At 32.2% G+C, this 19,932-nt stretch overlaps 1 protein-coding gene across 2 annotated transcripts in view; it reads left to right on the top strand.

Moving 5' to 3' along the window:
• Positions 1 to 18,841, top strand: part of jef (major facilitator superfamily domain-containing protein 6 jef) — a 104,436-nt gene extending 85,595 nt beyond the window's left edge. Inside the window, exons 10-13 of one of the 2 annotated variants that reach the window (XM_068357365.1) lie at positions 1,337 to 1,498; positions 2,690 to 2,968; positions 6,513 to 6,748; positions 10,811 to 18,841. In XM_068357365.1, coding sequence (XP_068213466.1) covers positions 1,337 to 1,498; positions 2,690 to 2,968; positions 6,513 to 6,748; positions 10,811 to 10,939 — 806 coding nt within the window. In that variant the 3' untranslated portion in view covers positions 10,940 to 18,841. The remainder of the gene's footprint in view (positions 1 to 1,336; positions 1,499 to 2,689; positions 2,969 to 6,512; positions 6,749 to 10,810) is intronic. The other variant, XM_068357370.1, reaches the window with a different exon arrangement.
• The last annotated feature ends 1,091 nt before the right edge of the window (positions 18,842 to 19,932 follow it).

Raw genomic sequence — 19,932 nt, 5'->3', positions numbered from 1 at the left:
CGAAGTATAATTGATGATGACACACGAGGGAGCCAAGGAAGGTCACAGGAGTGTGCAAAGGAAAATAAAACCGTTGTTTACCCTAGTGAAGCTACTTGCATTGCTAACAAGCAAGACCAAGTAGGCGTCAGGAGACTCACTAAAGTGAAAACTAAAAGTAATGTCGAGTAGGGAACTATAGAGTCACCGGTTAATTTGTGCAACGTTAGCCTCATGATAAAAGCCATCTATGAAACTTGGAAGAAAGATGAAGATGCTACTGAAAGGAGAATATAGAATAAGATTAGCTTGATAGCTAACAAACAAATACAAAGTTGTGATTTCTTAAGGTACCCTTAAACATCCCATAGACAGTACTTACGACAAATATATTAGAATATATACAACTATATGGCAGGAAACGCAGCATAAAACCAAATTACACACACATAAAAAAAGAGGGAGTGGTCGATAAAATTGAGCATAAACACGTATCACTTAATGAAATGTTTACAGGAAAATAGAAATACAAATTATCTCTTCATCTTCCATTATATTGTATAGATAAAGTGAGTTAGATGTGTCTAAATACTTTCTATTAACCTGATGAGAGTATCAAGAGCCAGTGACTACACTGTTAAAAAAACCCGTCATTTAAATCGGAAATTCTCCGTAGAAATATACTTTTGTCAGCCATATTTCAGTAAAATACAGGCGTCCGTAATTTTACCATACTTTGTTATTATCTTTAACGGGTTAGTCACCATAATATCACTCATTTACGTCAATATATCGGTTTTAAAACGGTAAAAATCCTGGAATAAATGTTGCCAGGCATTTAAGGTTTTTTTAATGCATATTTTCAAGTGTACGCTAATCATATATTTTCCTTATATAAATATATTTTGACTGGTTTCAAAAGCATACAGGCTTAGTGCTAGATTCCATCTTGAAATTGTGATCTTTAAACGTTATTCTGCTCCTAGCCAAGACAAACATTATCAAAAAAAAAAAAAAAAAAAAAATCTGTATTTATATTTTCATATAAAACTTGTATATATTTAGTCCTGTACACGCAAAGGCATTGCGTACTTATGAATTATTCATTTTACACTTTGAATTAATCTATATTGCCTGCAGTGTACAGCATTTATAATATAATATATTTTTATGTATAAACGGGGACTAATATAGTTTCTTTAGTCCAGATTCAAGATTTCATTGGATTTATGTCATTAAACTATTTTGTTGAAATAAATCGACTGTATTTTTAGTATCTTATTGTAATTATTCTAACTGAAAATTAGTTTTGTGTGTAATATTTGCGTCATGAAATAACATTTTCTTGCCCTTCCAGGTATTACTCATGCTGCAGTGTGGGCAGCGTGCTGCTCTTACATCGCTCACAACACTCCTCAACATCTTCGGTCATCCTCGCAAGGAGTCTTACAAGGGATACATCATGGATTCGGCAGAGGCTGTGGAGCTGTCATTGGTGGAATGTTCGTTAATTACTTTGGTATGTCATTTATGCAATTATTTTTATTTGTTAAATATCTCCCACTCTCAAAAACTCTGTCAGAATACTATTTTACTTAGACTAAGATACTTGTCATATGATACATATCTCTGCTTGCGTCAGCATCATTGAATAAAAGAAGAAAAGAAGCATGAAATAAGTTTTAAGATAAATGTAAGATCTTTATCTCATTATTATTATTATCCTTGTTATTACTATAATATTACTATTGAGTATAAGAATTCCACTTTAGTTTATCTCGTTAAGAGGTATTAGGACAACACTAGCATTGATCAATTATTATTTTCATTTAGTTTTATCTAAAACTATTTGAGTAGTGTAGGCTAATCTGAGGGTGTGTGCTTTTTTTTTTCAAGGCTCTTACTTGACAATTATCAAGTTAATTCTCCTGTGAATAACTTTATGAATGAGTTTTTTTTTTCGGGCGTATACTTGTTCACCTAGTTTGACCTCTTTGATTATATTTATTAACTAAGTATTGAACGGAAAATTGAAGTTTATTACCCGCATCTATGGTATGAAAATCAATTTCCTGTGACCTATTTCGATCACAATTAAAGCCGTTAAAGCTATCTATGAGTTGGTCAGTATCAGGATATCGTTACATCTCATTTGATTATTTAGTAGTTTCTTATGCATTTGCTAGCACTTCTTTTTTAACCTCCGAAGAAGAGTATTTCAGCTGCAATGATACCACTGATAGTTTGTATTATCATCAGCAGGAGAATTGTGTGTTTTTTAATAATACTGATGAGAGTGCATAACATATTTATTAATTAGAAAGTACTTTATAAAATTATATGATGGAGCTCCTTATTGTTATTTCATAAAAAGAAGTTATTACTAACAAGCATATTTGGTGTCCTCACACAAGGGAACAATACAGGTGGTCGAAAAATCTCGATCCTGTTACTTGCTATATTTAGACTTGGAACACAATTTCACCAACTCATTTGTTATATAATACCCAAATAGCATAGAACAGTAGGCTATATCACATAACTATATTACCTTGATTGAATGCCTGGTGAGAAATTTTTATTAAGAACTTTAAATACGTGCATTTTTTTTATATTTATTAATAAATCCCTTTCTTTTTTTTTATTAAGTTTTTCATACCAATCACTAAGCACCAAAAATAATATTGTATCTTATTTCTTAAATTTACAGGAACTTCGGTTGTCTTCAGAATTTATGGTATCATGTCACTCGTCATACTGGCTGGCTTCATCTTCATCAACTTCTACCGAAGGGATGTTGGATTCCAGCCTGATCTCCCACCTGAGGAAGATCCCCGACAAATGGCAGAGGAGGGAACAGCTTTAGCCCCTCATGGTGTACCAGCAAACCCAATTCCAAGGGCTTTAAGTTCCCAGAAATTAAATGAGGGAGCAGGTGATGCCGGGTATGGCACTTACAATGCCACCAATGGAATGCTAGACATACCAGGTATGTTACTATCTCTAGAATTACCTTAATTAGTAGTCGAATTAACTATTATGCTGATTAATGATAACAGTTTGACTAAAGGGACCCACCCAAACTGTAAGCATATCACTTTCCAAGAGGTTTTAATGATCTTCATGAAAATATTCTGTTTTCAAATATAATATTTTCCTTTGACTTTCTGTGAAATACTATACTTTCTTAAGAGCTAATAACAAAATCCATCTTTAACGCTTTGGTCATTACATTTGGCCGTCTCTTACATGAGTGTTATACTATTTATTTTTCCCTGTCATCTCTTTGTTCAGTCTCTCAGTAGTGTACTGTATGTATTAGCACCTGGATATTCTGATTTTCTTTTCTCTCTCAGTTTTCTCTCCTTCAAATTTTCCCATTATTATTCACAGAGACCGGGTATCTTTAAAATGAAGTGCTTAGTAGCTCTAATGTAGTTTCATGACTAATATAAACTCACCATTTATTATCATTTCATCCTTGGAGCTACTTGTTATAATGTCTTGGGGAATGATACGCTAAATAATCTATGTTTAATCTTAATTAATCAATAACGACAGCTTACAACAAACAGATTCTCGGTGCACATGCAAAAGCTAGTTACAAAACTGCTGACCCTTCTACAGCATGCACTCAATTAGGAAAATCATCAACATTATATTATTGTTGCAATAAAACAAGTTACGCCTTTATTTGAAAAAAAAAAAAAAAAAAAAAAACCATGCCAAAAGGCACTCATTTAGAAGGCATCTCAGTACAGAAGAAAATAAATAAATAATGTGTTATAAAATACAAAATAACAAAGGAAAACAAATAAGACAGAAACCTTAGTAAATAAGTAAGATTAATGACAAATACAGTAACAATCAAACAGTGAAGCAGGATTCGTTTTAATCTGCTTAACCAATTTTGGACCAAATTTGAACTTCTGAAGTTCCACTGCCTCAACTACCTGATTAAAAGATAATTCCATAATTTGATCACTAAAGGAATAAAACATGAAATACTTTATAGTTGTGAACTTCTTTTAATAAAAGACAAGAACGTTATAATTAATCATGTAAAACAACCTGGTGGAGAGTATAGAGTGGGAAATTCTGGATAAAAAGCACGATGTGAATAACGAAAAACTTATAAATCATGAGTAATAAGCTAATTGAGTTACATTTTCAGTGATAGATTTAAAATTTATCGATAAGAAATTCAACAAACCTAAAATTCTTTCTCCACAGCTCAACATACAATTATTGGAATGATATCTAAAACACGGCAAGATAAAGGGATAAAACAATTCTTTAATATAGACTTTTTTTTTTTCTTTTTTGTTCAGTGAAATAAAAAATAAACCAGATATGTTCCAATGAATTGAATTTGCAGAGAAGAGATACGGAAAAGCCGTATGTAGTTAAAGAAACACTTTCATTATAAAGTTCTGGGGGAACCTATTAGTAACCTAGACCTGATAACAGTCATATTTTGAATTTCCCTGTGTTTTACATCCTGTTTTATCCATAATATCACTAGTAAAAGTTTAGCATAATCGTCTGGGAACAATGAAGAGTTTATAATCTAATTTTATAAGTCAAACCGAATATCATATTGATATGACATAAATGGTGAAGGACCAAGAACTTTAACTTATAGACACCAGAGATTCTATTTCTCTATGCACTACTATACACTGGGAACTACTGTTCTTTTTTTTTAGTTTATCATAAGTTTGAGTATTTTCTTTTAAAATAAACGACTGATGAGGTTTCAGGTTAAGAAATAAGAAAGTTAGAATTTATATAAAAATCTGACAATCTTATAATTCCCTTATTTGCTAAAATTTTTACTTTTTTTTAGAAAAGAAATCTCTGTAAAGATTTGAAATAATAACATTAGAGATGCTCAACTCTAATTTTTACATGTAAGAGATCTAGAAGAAGATTTACCACAATATCTTTTAAGCCAGATGTTTTAATGGAGATGGTTCGTACAGCTGCCAGATGTACAAAATTAACTCAGGTGTAAGATGAAGTGGTCATATTATCATAAAGACAATACCAATGAAAATACGTAATTAAAAGAGGCTCTAAATACATACGTTTAAAGCTATGTACCATTCTATAATATGAAATGTATAATAATTTATTGTATCATGTAATACAGAAGTAAGAAACAATTTCTAACTCTATCTTCGAAGCTCATCCGGAGAGGAACGAAGAATAAGAAAAAAAACTTTTTGAGGACCGAACAGACAGATTTAAGTGAAACGTGGCTGGTATCCCCCCTAGATTTTAGCTCCTGAATGTTATCAATCCGTCATCATCCATAGAGGATTCATTGGCTAGAGACATCAAAGGATTGTCACTTCCTTATGATGAACATTGCCTATCTAACTAAGGCAAGGGACCCCTCCCGGTCCGTACTAATTCTAGTAAGATTAACCACCAGGCATCAGGAGTAAAAGTAAAAAAGACAGTTTTTTTTTTCCATCGCCTTAAACCCAATCCGTGACTTTGCTGCCAGTGACTTCATCGAGATTTTGGGGGACATTTCCTCTACACCCAACGCTCTCATTAATCCACCAAGTTGGTCATCCTCTCATATGAGTACAAACGTTGCCAAACATGGATTGCTAAGATTCACCACCTAGCAGTATCCAGCCACTGCTTAATGCATTTGTAGCATGTATCTCATCATCATCATCCTCAGCTCTTCCATAAACCTTATGTTCTCCAGCAAAGTTGTACCTCTCTTGTGGACTGCCAAATAGCATAGACCCCATGCTATGCAACACCAACATAGAAAAATTTTATATTATCTCTCTCTCTCTCTCTCTCTCTCTCTCTCTCTCTCTCTCTCTCTCTCTCTCTCTCTCTCTCTCTCTCTCTCTCTCTCTCTCTCTTCATAAAAGAAGTGTTATGAAATTTCATTGCTATTAAGTCATCATAATTTTGAATAGTTTCCATTATTAACATAACATTGGCGATTTCAGATTGAAAAAATATAATGAAGTTAAAATTCTTATAAAATAGAATCTACCTGATATTTATCAATTTTGAGGTAAAATTAAGCCAAGTTTCTTTGAGAACGTGCTCTAAAAAATTCAACGAATTATAACATGAGATATGCGCAACATCATCCAACACTTTTCATTTGTGTAAGAGATCTAAAAGCTACCTTACTTTGTCTGACAACCAAAAGTGTCAGGGTTGGGGAGAGGTGTGGGAGGAGACTTCTATTTGGCTCTGGGAGAATGGATAGCAATTTCTGTCTATGGAAGTCTGATTCTTTTTTTTTTTTGGGGGGGGGGGGTAATTTCCTTTTACCCCGCATAAGTGAAATTCCGTGCATATTTGATTTTTAATCGACACCCATTTATTACCTTGAATAAGTGAATTTGCAGTCAGGAAATTCTTGAATGAAAAGGACAGAATGTACTTACGGAACTTGCAAACTGAATCAGATGTCATGTCTTAAGTTTTGTGTGGTTCATAGATTAATTGTTATCTACCATACTTATCTTATGACATTGTTCCCCCAGGTGGTGGTGGTGGTGCCACTAATCCCTTCTTGCAAGGTGGTGGAAGCGAAGGTGGAGGTGGTGGCGGTGGTGGCGGTGGCTACAACTATTCTAAAGAAGCAGCGCCTAGCGTCTTTTCAGACACTAATCCTTTCAGAAACTATTTCATTCCTAATTCTCCTTTCCCTGAGAAGGGTTCACCAATCAACTCTCCAGATTTAAGTCCTGACTATGAGAGTATCAAACACAGGTTCCAGGTAGGTTACTTTGAAGTATATTGGAATCAGAATGAAATCATCTATAATTTTCATAATGTCATTAGTTAATAGTTCATATTTTGCTTGTGTATTCTCAAGTAAAAAGTATCAGCTTAACAGATTGAACTTTAGTTCGGACATTATTGATGTCACATGTACAATACGAAATAATGGATATTAGCTTTGCATACAGTTGATCAAAAACTTTTATGCATAGATATACAATGTTTATGTCATTACTTATAAAACAACATATTATAGAAGGTAAATTGGCTCTTTAAATTCATGAATTTCATAATAACACATGTATAGCACTTGAATCAAGTTTGTAGAAAGCCAGTAAAAACTTCGCTCATGTTGAAATTAAAAAAGGTAAGGATATTAGTCCCTGCAAAGGTCACCCAAGGCACTATAGCCAAAATAAGTCAGATTAAAAGGTGAACTCCATAAGAATAGACTGGTTATTACGCTCTGCATTCAGGAAAAATTACAATTATTTTATTAGTTCCAACACTGAAAAAATCCACTAGATTCATATCAGTATATAAAAACTTACAATTAATTACCAAGTTTGTTATATACTTGAAATAAATACGAAACATAAAAAACTCCAATTTCAGCAAAATGGTTAAAATTTATATGTAATTGGGTGATATATTGGTGATATGGTACAGGCACCCAGGACACATACCAAAATAATAGATATGCCATGGAATAAATCTACAGAAATTAATAAAATATAAAAGATGAACAATTTAAGAAAAGAACATTATACCAAACATCAACTACAAATAATTTATGTCATGTGGTTAGCTACAAGCAAAGAGGCAAAATAAAAAAAATGAAAGAAGTCCAATATTGAATTAACGAATAAGAGTTTTTCATTGATAAACAGAAGGAAAATTTGTAACTCATGTGAGACCTGGGATTTCCAGAGAAATAAAAACACGGGGACTTGAAAAGAAAATGTAGGAGTTTCTAATCTAAAGTAACTCAAGCATCTAAGATTCATGACTGGAATATAATTTGATGACATTGTCACAAATAAGGTAGCTGAGAGACATGCAATATTCCGAAGATGGAAAATGTGTCGAGCTAAATTGGGCATGTGATGTAAAGAGAAGAGCAAGCAACCAGTCACAGAAAGGACATATAAGTGGAAAGGTCCAGAAGATAATGGAGAAAGTATATAAATTATGATTTCTACCAGATATAATTTAGTCCAAAGAGTACTCAGAATCAGAGAGCACAAAGTGTTCATCGCCCTTATTATAGACATCTGTATTTGCAATGCAAACCTGATATAGAAACATGAATGACAATCATTATGATATCTGATGAGATGTAGAATCCTAGTAAAAAACTAATGAGACAAATGAGAGGAAGAACTACGTGCCTGCATAGCTACTGTCATAACACGTATTGAGAGGGTTTATCAATGAATCGGTAGGAGATTCTCAGAGGAGCAAAAAAGGGAAAAATCTGGAATTTCCAGTTAACATTTCTAATTATTGGTTGCTTATTTAGCAAATAATTTGACCATGCACAATAATCATGTGAACTTACTGTATTCCCCAAGGATTCAATTGAAGGTACAATCTTAATTCAGAGTTTGACTGTAATGAGAACCATACAGGTGACCTTTCGGAACCATAATTTAACTGCATTTCTAGTATGGACTGGTTAAGCCTGATTACTTTAATTAATGATAACATTCCAAAACAGAGCATAGTCAATCCATTAGCAGTGTCCAAAATGATGTTAACAAGTGCTGAGATAATGAAAGAAACCGTATAAATTTTTTTTCATGGAGCTCTAAGGCTAACAGCCTGTGAAGTTTTATGAGTTATATTGGCATAGCAAAGAAATGAATTAATTTTCTCAAGCTTCAGGCTTTTCAGTGAGGTCTCTTTATGATTCGCGCGTAAGAGATACACAAATAACTAGAAAGATACAGTTAGCCTCAAATCAAGTAGTCCTCACATTCAAAATGTAGTTCCTTCTTGAAATTCCGGAAGAGCGATGGAGCTTTTAAAAATCCGTAAGTTTAGGCGGAGGAAATAAGAGAACCAAACAAAGTACTGCTGTTATGCTTAACTTCTAAAATGAGTTTAAGGTTTACTTAATTTTAGGTCTAGTGATTCTTTGTACAGTTACGTTCATAAGTGACGATACTGTGTACTTTTATTTTCTGACAAATTGTCAATCTAGAAAGCAACATCTGGCAACTGCTGCAGCTGTGGCAGCAAGTTCCCGTAAAGTGGCTGATTTAAGAGGGCATGTTAACTTTCGAATGATCGTAGTGGCTTACTTGTAATTTCAGGTTCTGATATGTTTTACTGGGAAGAAAATTAAAATGGTAAAATTAAAAAGATTTTAATTCTTTATCATTTATGTATGGTTTAGATTTTCAAGCACTCAATTAAGAATTAAATATCAATACTGGGTCTATTGGTCTGAAATTTTATTTTAGGCAAGAGCCTACTTGATTTGTTTGTGATAATTATTGAGGAAAATATATTGTTATTTAACGTAATGATGAAGGATAATTCACTTTAATAATGATCTGGCTATCCTGCTCTCGAGTAGTGCATGGGGGTCGTCCTTTTCTTGACCTATTCTTGAGGTTCTCGTCTTGGTTGAAGAATTTGATCCACCTGAATATTGTTGTCAGACTTATGTTTAATTTACGGCTAATTTCGATGAGGAAGATATTATTTCTTTTATGACTCTCCATATAACAACTGAAGTTTCCTGCCTTTCACCTCAACGTTAGGTTAGCGAGTAGGCTAAATACTGAATGCCACTGTTTCATCTGACAAGTTGCAGCTTTGTTTTTTGGAGCTTTTCAAGCATGCAAATCTTTCGAAGTCGGGGAGGCGAATTTTCTCTTTTCATTGCGTAAGACTGTTGCGTGTAATTGGCAGCCCTGATTTCATCGTTCATATTTCAGAATGTTTCCTTTTATTTCATGATATAATATAAAAAATAGCAAAGATTTTACCAGTGAAGATTTCTTTTTTTACATTATATATTAAATATATTCTTATTATATGTGCTGATTTACTCATGTAATTAAAAAAGATTATAAAAAATACAAATAATTCTCTTCACTTGTGAACGATAATAAAAGTACACAGTATCGTCGCTAATGAACATGATCGTACAACAAATTTCAAAAAATATTACAAAATCTGTGTTATCAACTACACACATCAATTGTCACCTCCCAGAAGTTCTGACAAATCTTGTTGATCTGTGATCTGCAAAAATGATGAGAAGAACTACAAACTACTCGTGTTACAAGGCCAGATTTTTATCAGCACTTTCACCTGACAGAGTTCTGGGGTGGTATTTGCTTCCAAAAGTATTATTTTCTAGGCTGAATGATCTAGAAATGAGCCAGAAGGTGTACTACTGTCAGTGTAACCCTACAATGTAAACTATGGTAATCTAGTGGTAAAGACGGAGTCACTGTAACATCAGTTTCCATTGGGCCAGGGTTCGAATCCTTGGCCTACCCGAAGCTATTACCTTAAAGTTGATTCCTCCTTGGGTCCCTGATCCCAAGGCAGAGCAAATTCGATATTAAGAGTATTTATGGTATTTGTGATTAAATGAAATTCACGAGAAAATGTGATATATTATTAGTATTATTATTATTATTATCATTATTATTATTATTATTATTATCATTATTATTATTATTATTATATATATTACTCTATATTCTGTATACATGTATATATATTTGATGCAATATGTATATATGTATATATGTATATATATATATATATATATATATATATATATATATATATATATATATTAATGCAGTAGTCTACAACATATGTGTATATATATACATATGTATATATATATATATATATATATATATATATATATATATATATATATATATATATGTATATATATATATATATATATATATATATATATATATATACAGTATATTACTGTAGTACATATGTATATATGAAGCTATTTTGACTAAATTTCAGATTTAGGGTAATTATCTTCCTCATTAATGCTCTTTTCCAGGCTTACAATGATGTAATCAACGGTGACGGGGACATCAAAGGAGAGTCAAAGGTAATTGAAGGACCACCTGCAGTGACTCTCCCTCACAATCCGCAGCCACAAGCTACCGCCCATGACTACGACTGGTAAATCTGAATGCTAAGAAACTCTTCGATTTTGTGTTGACATTATGAAAAAAAGTATGTATCTCTTGATTCTTGGCTAGACATGGGGAATCAAAATACCACAAGTCCAAGCTGGCTTTCATATTTTGAATGTGTCACTCATTTTTCAGCTCGGTGTGCATACTGTAAACATAATGTCGGAATCATTCGTAAGGGACACTTCTGTGTACTTTCCATAGCATTCGGTGCACCAGAGTGACAATAGTATACAATCGCAGGAAAATAACGACACTGTGTTACACACAGCTGTTGATTGTAGATAAGTGATAATAGAATACCGTTTATTTCCTGTTACGCCTCACCGCATTACATAACATGAGTCTTTCTGCCTAATCACTTTAGAAAACTGTGTTCCTATGTTCTGTGCATTTGATGACCGACTCTCTACAACATACTTCGGTTAGTTTTATTTGGCACCAAAATATAATCTTATTTAGTTCAGGAGATAAACTGACAGATCGACATTAGATTGATGAGTACTGTATTGTATTAGTGTATTGCAATATCATAACCAGTTAGAATGGTTGTCTTAGTGAAGAAAGTATTTTAACCATTTACTTATTTGTAATAAGAATTCATAAAACGTAACTGAAATGAGTAAATAATACAATCTTTCAAATTTCATAGAGAGCAATCCCTCTCCCTCATCAGTGGACATTATATATTAAGAAAAGCAAGTCCTCAAACTCTTTAATGGTTCTCATGAATCTTGTATGAACAAAAATTCGATGATTTGTTGAACAATAGAAGAGATCTGGCCGTATGACTTGTATATATAATTTATTGACTAAATTACTCAGATGCAGAGATTAGGCTTATGTAAATCAAAGCTCTGATGTTTATTAACTCTAAAAAATGTAAAAACATATATAGAAGCAAAGTAAATCTACTTATTCTAAGCTAATATAAATGTCCGTATTAGAGTAATTAACAAAATTATAATGAATGCTAAGAAATTTTATTTTCTTTCTTAACAAAAAATAAAGTCGTTTTAAAAAGGAGTCACAGCAAAAGCACATTAACACATCATTAATTGCTTTATTGGATATGACGTTATAAGCACTCGATACAAAATAAACTTTTTATTTTTAAAAGTCAGTGCCAAATATTCAGTAACTTATTTGCTACAGTTCATGACTATCCTTATTGTGAGAAGAGAGGAATTAGAAAATAAAATAAAAGATGTGGACATTTTCTATTTAAGCATTTGTTTTACAATATGATTTTGAGTCAGCGTACTGTTCTCTGGGTGATTTCAATTTCAATATTTTTATATTCAATAATGACTCAGGAAATATAACTATTGAACTAGTTTAACGAAGAATTAAAAGTTGCAAGCGATACAGGCAATTCTTTGTAATTACTGTAATTGGCAACAGGTGCATTCATTGACATCTTATTCTCAAAGATTTTTTCTCTTATCTTATTGGACTCTCCATCAGTATTATCATTTTCTGTGTTTATAGACACAACAAAAATGCTCCAAGGACGTTTTATAAACTAAAATAAAAGATAATACTTAATAATGTTGTGTGCTCAGTACTCTGATTAAAACCTTTATGCCACACAAGTATACAGTAAGTGAAAACTTTGAAAACAAATACTTCTTAAAGAATATATTTCTTTGTTCAACAAGCAGTACAGCTTTAAATATTAAATTATACATGAGCTTAAAGGATGTATATTTTGGTATTTTCAATTAGAAAATAAGTGATGCAGTTATTCTAAATGGGATTTTTGTGCATTATATAAAATAATACTGTATTTGGCCTGCAGTGACTGTAACTCCAAGAGAGTGTTAAGTAAGTTAACATCTCGTAAATTTATGATTTAACATTCCACATTTACCATATTTTCAAACAATAATGAATTTACTATCCAACAGCTGAATGGGTCACTAGAAAGTTTGGTGGTTTTCAAATTATTTTCTTTGTATTTCCCTTTATGAAACTAAAAATTTAAATAAAATGTTTCATACAATCTAATAATGACATGAGTATTGTTTAAACGTTCTTAGCATTAAAATTGTCTTTTCATAAATTTGGTAATTAGGTGACCTTAATCTAGGTATTGTAAGCAATGTTTTTTTAACATCAGAACAGTATACTTTCATTATGCAAAGAGGTTCTGAAAAGGGAAATTCCCTATATTTATCATTATATTTCATTTCTGTAAAATATAAATAGGTAAATTTTATTACAGTTCAAGACATCAAGTAATTTTGTTTGCAAACTGGTTACTATCATACGGAATCTGTCACATTGATACCATTGAAAATATTCCTTTGTACAGAACATGAAAATAAAATGTACACATAAGGTTTATTGCGTAATCAATACTTCTACAGGCATTTATTTTTACACTGTTTACTATTTTACAATTTCCCCCTACTCTAATTTTACCCCTATCTTTCTCTTTGTAAGGCAGCCATTTTTCATTATAATTATCACCCTGTATCAAAATAAAATTAAAAATTTCTCTGTCATTTGCAGAGATCTAATATCTTTATAGATTTCTCTTTTGAATCTATCAAAGACAAACATGAGAACACACATATTTTCTTAAGAACTGTCAAGTAACCAAATGAAACAAGTTATTAAACAGAATTTAGAAACCAACTTCTTACTTTTCACGTCAAAGGGAATCCCCTGATAAACCCAGAGAGGAGAGAACCACACACAATCATTTCACTGTAAATATAATAATGACTGTCAGCAGCTTCCCTCCTTGTTAATCATTACCATGTTGCATCACCACTGGTAGTCACCTCTGCACACACTGTCAAATCTGTAGAACACTGTAGTTACTATAACGTGCATAGTTTGTAAGGTATGGAATCTGCCTTAAAGTAGATTAAAAGGTTTAAATGACATCATATGAATATTTTTTTTATGCAAATGGAACTAAGACTGATACAAGAACAATCATCGTTTACCTTCAAGAGCTATGTAATAAGTTTAAAAATTCATATTCTAAAGTTACTGTATACCTAAGTGGCCAACCCATTTAATTTGATATCAAATTGTATGATGGGATGAATTCATTCAGAAAAAGTGAGTTTCATTGTAAAGTTGAGCCACTATAACAAGTTAGTGTTTACAATATATATCTATGGCTTTACTCTTTATTTTTCCAAGCAGTACACAATACAATATGTTTTAACCTTATTGGCCCTGTATTTTAACCATAATATTTTTTCTAAATTAAAGTGTTCCTGTGTTTGTTAGTCATTTACATGAATCTTGAAAAAATATCCATTCCGCAATTTTGATATGGCTTTTAATATTTACTTTACGAAATGGGAATTTGAAGTCTGTGGATGTGGCAAGAGCCGTGGCACACATCTTCACTGTATATTGTACATACAATCCATAATTGTTAACATGAGAGCCAATCCATAACTGTTGATATAATATTAAACATGAGGATAGTTTAACCTGTTTCATAACTTCCATGTAAATTTTAAGCCTTATATGAAAAAGGAGGCAGTGCATGAGGAAGCATTACTCTTGTGTTTTTCAGATGGGTCGAGTAACGATGAAATAGAAAATACCTTACAATGTAAAGGCTTACTGCTTCTGTAAAACAAAAACAAAATAAAAGTTTAAGGGACTCTAATATATTTAAAAATGGTTACACAACTACTTTATCATATTTCAAAGATTGTAACACAACTACATTATAATTGTGACAATTTTCATGAACGAATTGATACCTGTATGTAATATGTGGAGAAAATTCTAATTCAACAGCCACATTCAGATGTTTGTTCATCTCCTGAATGACGAATATCAGAGAAAGACCATTGCCAATTTGTGTATATACTGTATTTTTGAAAAGAACTGACTGGCCCGTCTATGGCAAATAAAACAAAAACAAAACTGTACTCAGAACAAGAATAAAGTTTTGGGCCTAATGTCTTTCAAAAAGACCTATATATTTCTACTAACACTTTGTTACTTTCCAGATTGTTTGTTGGAATGAATGTTTGTTATTATGAGACAACAGATTCGTTGACAACTAAAATGATGATAGTAGCCTACAGTATGCAATTCCTGAATAATTGCCTCAGTCCTTAAACAGAAAATCTTTAGGCATTCAAAAATTAATCTTTATTCTGGCAGAAATAATGACTTAATGGTGTAACAAATAAAGAAAACTAATGTTATATTAATTAGGCCATTTTCGTTACCGAAAGGATCTTTTAAAATTACATACCTGAGTTTTAAATTTGCGAGTTAGAAAGAAGAAAATCTAAATACTCACAGGGGTCTATAATTGAATAAAATGTTTGGGTTATTCTGCAACTACTGCCTGTATGGATGTACTTTATCAATGTGATCAGGTCATCAACTTCTTGGGTCAACTATACTGAAAGCTGGAGAAAGATCAGTCAATTTGAAAGCACTGTACTCATGATTAAAAGATGCCATAACACTTCCAGACATCCATAAACCTTTAAATTGTTTTGAAAATAAATTTACTGCCAACAGATACTTGGGGAAAACTTACTGCATGCACTATGAAAAGGGGGGGGGGGGGCTGTTAACTCCAGCTGCCATCCCTCTCGCATGCTTTGACGGTGACCTTTCTCCTGCTTCAGTGACTTGTTAGTGTGCCTACTATTCTATCTTGAACTAAAATAAAATTGTCTGTGTGTCTCTGAATTCTATCACATATCTGTAAATGTTTTTATCTTAGATGTAAGTTGAATATATAAAGATATATAAATATACAGAACAGTATTTGAAGATATTTTTGTAGCTTTCTAGAGGGACAGTATTATTTTTACAGTACAGTATAGGAACAAGTACACAAGACTCTTTTCAATTAAACATGTTCTGTTTTTATTGAATTTTTATATTACGTCTCGTACATATGTATATATAATGTAGTTCACAAAATTGTCCTGAAATTATTTTCTGATAGGATTTATTACTGATAAATTCATTATTTCATAGTTTTAAGTGCTTGTAAGTATGGCCGCAATCCTATCTTTAGTGATGAAGTAATGATGTAAAAAGCAGTTTAAATACTATAAACTATGTTGGTCAGTTTTAACATAATGTCATTTGAATACAACAGCCAAGATGTATAAATTTTAAAATGCAATTCTTAATAATATAAGGGCATTGCAATGTACAGTGCTACAAAGCCTTGTCATCAAGACAGATTGAAGCACTTACCAATCCAGTATGATACAGACAGGCTTTCTATCTCTTGAGTTCTCCGAAATGTAAAACGTTGTCGAATACATTCAAATGTGATACATAAAGGATTCTATATGTATAATGATTTTCTGATTTATAAAAATTGAATTTCTGTTTTACCCGATTCAGATGTAATGATAAGTTTTCAAGGTTTTTCTTAGGCAAAAGAGAAACCTATAAATCGGATCTGTCACACTTTTCACGGTATTTACAATTCCTATACCAAAAACGTTATATTAATTTGCATAAACAGTTATATGATAACAGTAAGTCATCCTTATATGGGTTTCCACTTATCCACGGTCAACCATAGGGCCATTGTAAAAAAAAACTCTAGCCTACTTGGTGGTCCACTTGATTGAACATTAGACTAATTGGGAACGGGAATATCTAAAAGCCATGTTGCTATTCAAGTTTCTATATTTAGCTCTTTTGATGACCATTACTAAATGAGCAAATAAGAACAAGCATACACATCCAAAAGACAAAGGCTACCATCCATCCTCCCGCAGCCAAAGGACATCCCTTCTCTACACTATGAGATGCCCCTTGGGAAATTATCCTTAAATCATTTATGCACATAAAAAGGAATAGTGTGTAGAATTAAGAATATGTAATTTAAAGAGTTTATCGTACGATTAAAAAGTCTTCGAAATAAAGAGATTTTCCAGTAGTATGTAGAAACGTTATCACATTATCAGAAATTTTATAAACATTCTAACTTTTTTATTTTAACCTGAAATCTCTCACTTTTTCCAATAAGAAAACTTTTCAAACTTTCAAAAAACTATTTACACAAATATTCTATAACTCTGACCTCCAAACACTTTTCATTAATACTTAGAAGAGATACCCAATCTTCTTCTCTTAGCCGTCATGTACTATACTGTACAGTAGTGTGCTCCAATTACAGTCCAGTAAATTATCATATTTTCAATCTGTAAAATTTAGTGGTTGCCGCCTTCCATGGGGAATGGATGTAAACGTAACACCTGCAAATATGGAACCCATATTGTATGCGAAATTCTCAAGAGGAGATTTGACCTTGATAAAGAAAATAATCACTAATGAAACGGGCACTAAATATCTTCTCATCAAATTTGGATGACTGTATTTTGTGTAAGCATCTATGTGTGTAAAGAACATGCTGCATTATCATATTTGTTTTGGTTGGTCAGTCGAAGCTCCCAAGTCTACACCAAACCTCTCATTCCCTTCAACGCCTTAATCAACATCACTTACGGGCTACCATTGTGCAAAGGCTCTTGTTAGGATGAGACTAATTAAATCTGTAATAATCAATTTCCAAATATTTATGTAATGTCTTTTCATTCTCAAGGGGTTGTATATGTGTTTTAAAGGTCATATATGGAAGTTGAGTTACTATCAAGATGGTAATTCTAAATTCCAGGTTATACATATATGTTTTCAGGCATTACCTTTGTCAATAAAAATCACTACAGTGCCCCTAATATTTGTTCTTCAAAGTGTTCTCCTCGTGCTCTGCCTCTAACTAAAGGTTTTATCATGCAATTACTGTTACTTGGACATACTGTTCTTGCACTTTTTAGGTGTCTGGTATGTGTGTTTGCACCATCATGCCTGTAACTCCAAAGCCTGAGCTATCATAGTTATGGCATCAATGCAATTAATATAGTTCAACAACAGTTCTGTCTAAGACAAAGCCATATCGTTATTCATTTGATTGGGTCAGGCTTGGCTCGTGTCTTTCTTCTGTAATTGGTGCATACCCTGGTAGCCCTGGCTTTATCTCATGAAGTTCTGCATGTTTGAATACATGAGAAAGCATTTTCAGCAACATGAATACAATGGTGTATAAAGAATCATAAGGTCCTAGTGTAAAGAATGTATTTAAAACAGATGTCAATAAAGCACCTCAAATATTGCATCATGAGAGAAGTAAAGTGTGTAGTTACATAGTTTGCCACATGTATATTAAAAGCATTTCATTATTAGTGTTGAATGTAGGACTAAAATAAGCTGTCTTAAGTCGACTTTGAAAATACATTTTTTATTGGATAACTGTGCAAATGCAGAAGGATCATTTGCTGGAGGTTAATAAGAATATGAGTTGCAAGTGTCACATGTGAAATAAAGTTTTCATTCAAGGTATGTTTACATGGCCAAAGCATCAATGGTGTCCCAGTGGCCAAAGTAGAGGGCACTTCGTTGGTTGTTGACATACATGAAAATCCTACAGATTATTGTCTTGGTTGTGAATTCACAAAAAAAAAAAAAAAAAAAAAAAAAAAAAAACTTGGCCTAATTCAAAGTGACACAGCAAGACTAAGGAGGCAACACTAGCACATGGGTAAACTTAGGTATAAAACAAAGACAGCATAGTTTTTCATAAAATCACTTTTCAGTCCATTTTCAAAGGAATATTGGTTGTTTTTGTTATCAATATTTGTAATATACCTCCATCGATCAATAACATTTTCACTGATGTTATTCTAAAAAGTTTGCATAATATCATTAAGTTTCTCTTTTAATGAAAACAAGCAATTTATTTGAAACTGGCTTAAACTTCTTTATGGAATATCAGATGCTGTCTTGATAACATGTATGTTAATTGTCTTGTTATATATGTACTGTGTTGTTCATTGTGAAAAAGAGAAAAGACAGTTGTAGCTCAATATGGCCTTTTACTTGTCCTTCCAGTGTCAATTCTATACTCAAAAAAATTATTGTTCATAATTTCTTACGGCGAATAATCATTACATCCAGGGTTGATGTTCCTTTTATTAATATTGAAAATAGTTGTAATCTTGTTAAAAATTTCCTTATTGAATTTCTATACTTTTTATTTTTAAGACAGCAACTTTTGTCAACAACAACATTCTAGAATATATTAGTCCCTAAAATGCAAAATTAGTAGGAACAAAGAGAAGAAGTTAATCCTAATTTGATGTTAATAATCTGGAAATCCTATTAAAGTACTTCCCTGTAGAAGTCACATGGCTTCAATGTATTGCAGCAATGTCTGGTGAGAAAACCCCTGAATGGGTGGATCCTTTTTTATTTTTTTTTTTATTTTTTTTTATTTTTTTCATTTTATTTTTATTTTTTTTTTATTTTTTTGCTTCAGAAGCAACCAACCTTAATATTAATCTTTCTCTGACTTTGGAAAAAATAGTGGGGCTTTTTCCACATGCATCAGAATTTTAGACCAATTATACATGTCAAAGCCAAGAAAAGCATTCTTACTTCCCACAAATGTTTGGTTCTTAGAAATAATAATGAGCAGAACAATCAATAAGGGCTACCCTTTGGATTTCAAAGGTGGTTTACTTAAGGGGTCCACAACATTAATCTAGTTTGCCTGCTAACATAATTATGCTTCTTGAGACGACTGAACTAGCATTGCTCTTCAATTGAAGTGGCTATCCTGGAGGGTACTTAGCCAGCCTTACATGGTGTGTCGGCTCTGTCGTGTTAACCAATTTTATCTGACTTCTTATCTCTAGTCTATCACTTTATTTATATTTATTTACATATTGTTATTATCATTATTCTTAAATTATTTTTAAGGGTGGTGCATCGTTTTATTGCTTTAATTTTATCCTGTATGGAGACATTGAGCAAAATCCTGGACCAGTACGTCATAGACTTCGCCAGTGTCGTCTACTGCATTGCAATATTCGTGGTCTGCATGCCCATATTCAAGATCTTACAGTTATGTCCAGACAGTATGATATTTTGTTACGCTCAGAAACTTTACTTTCTT

This window comes from Palaemon carinicauda, chromosome 2 (assembly GCF_036898095.1).
Source record: "Palaemon carinicauda isolate YSFRI2023 chromosome 2, ASM3689809v2, whole genome shotgun sequence".
Taxonomy (NCBI): domain Eukaryota; kingdom Metazoa; phylum Arthropoda; class Malacostraca; order Decapoda; family Palaemonidae; genus Palaemon; species Palaemon carinicauda.
Note: the sequence above shows the minus strand (reverse complement) of the source record. Positions and strands in the feature narration are given on the sequence as shown.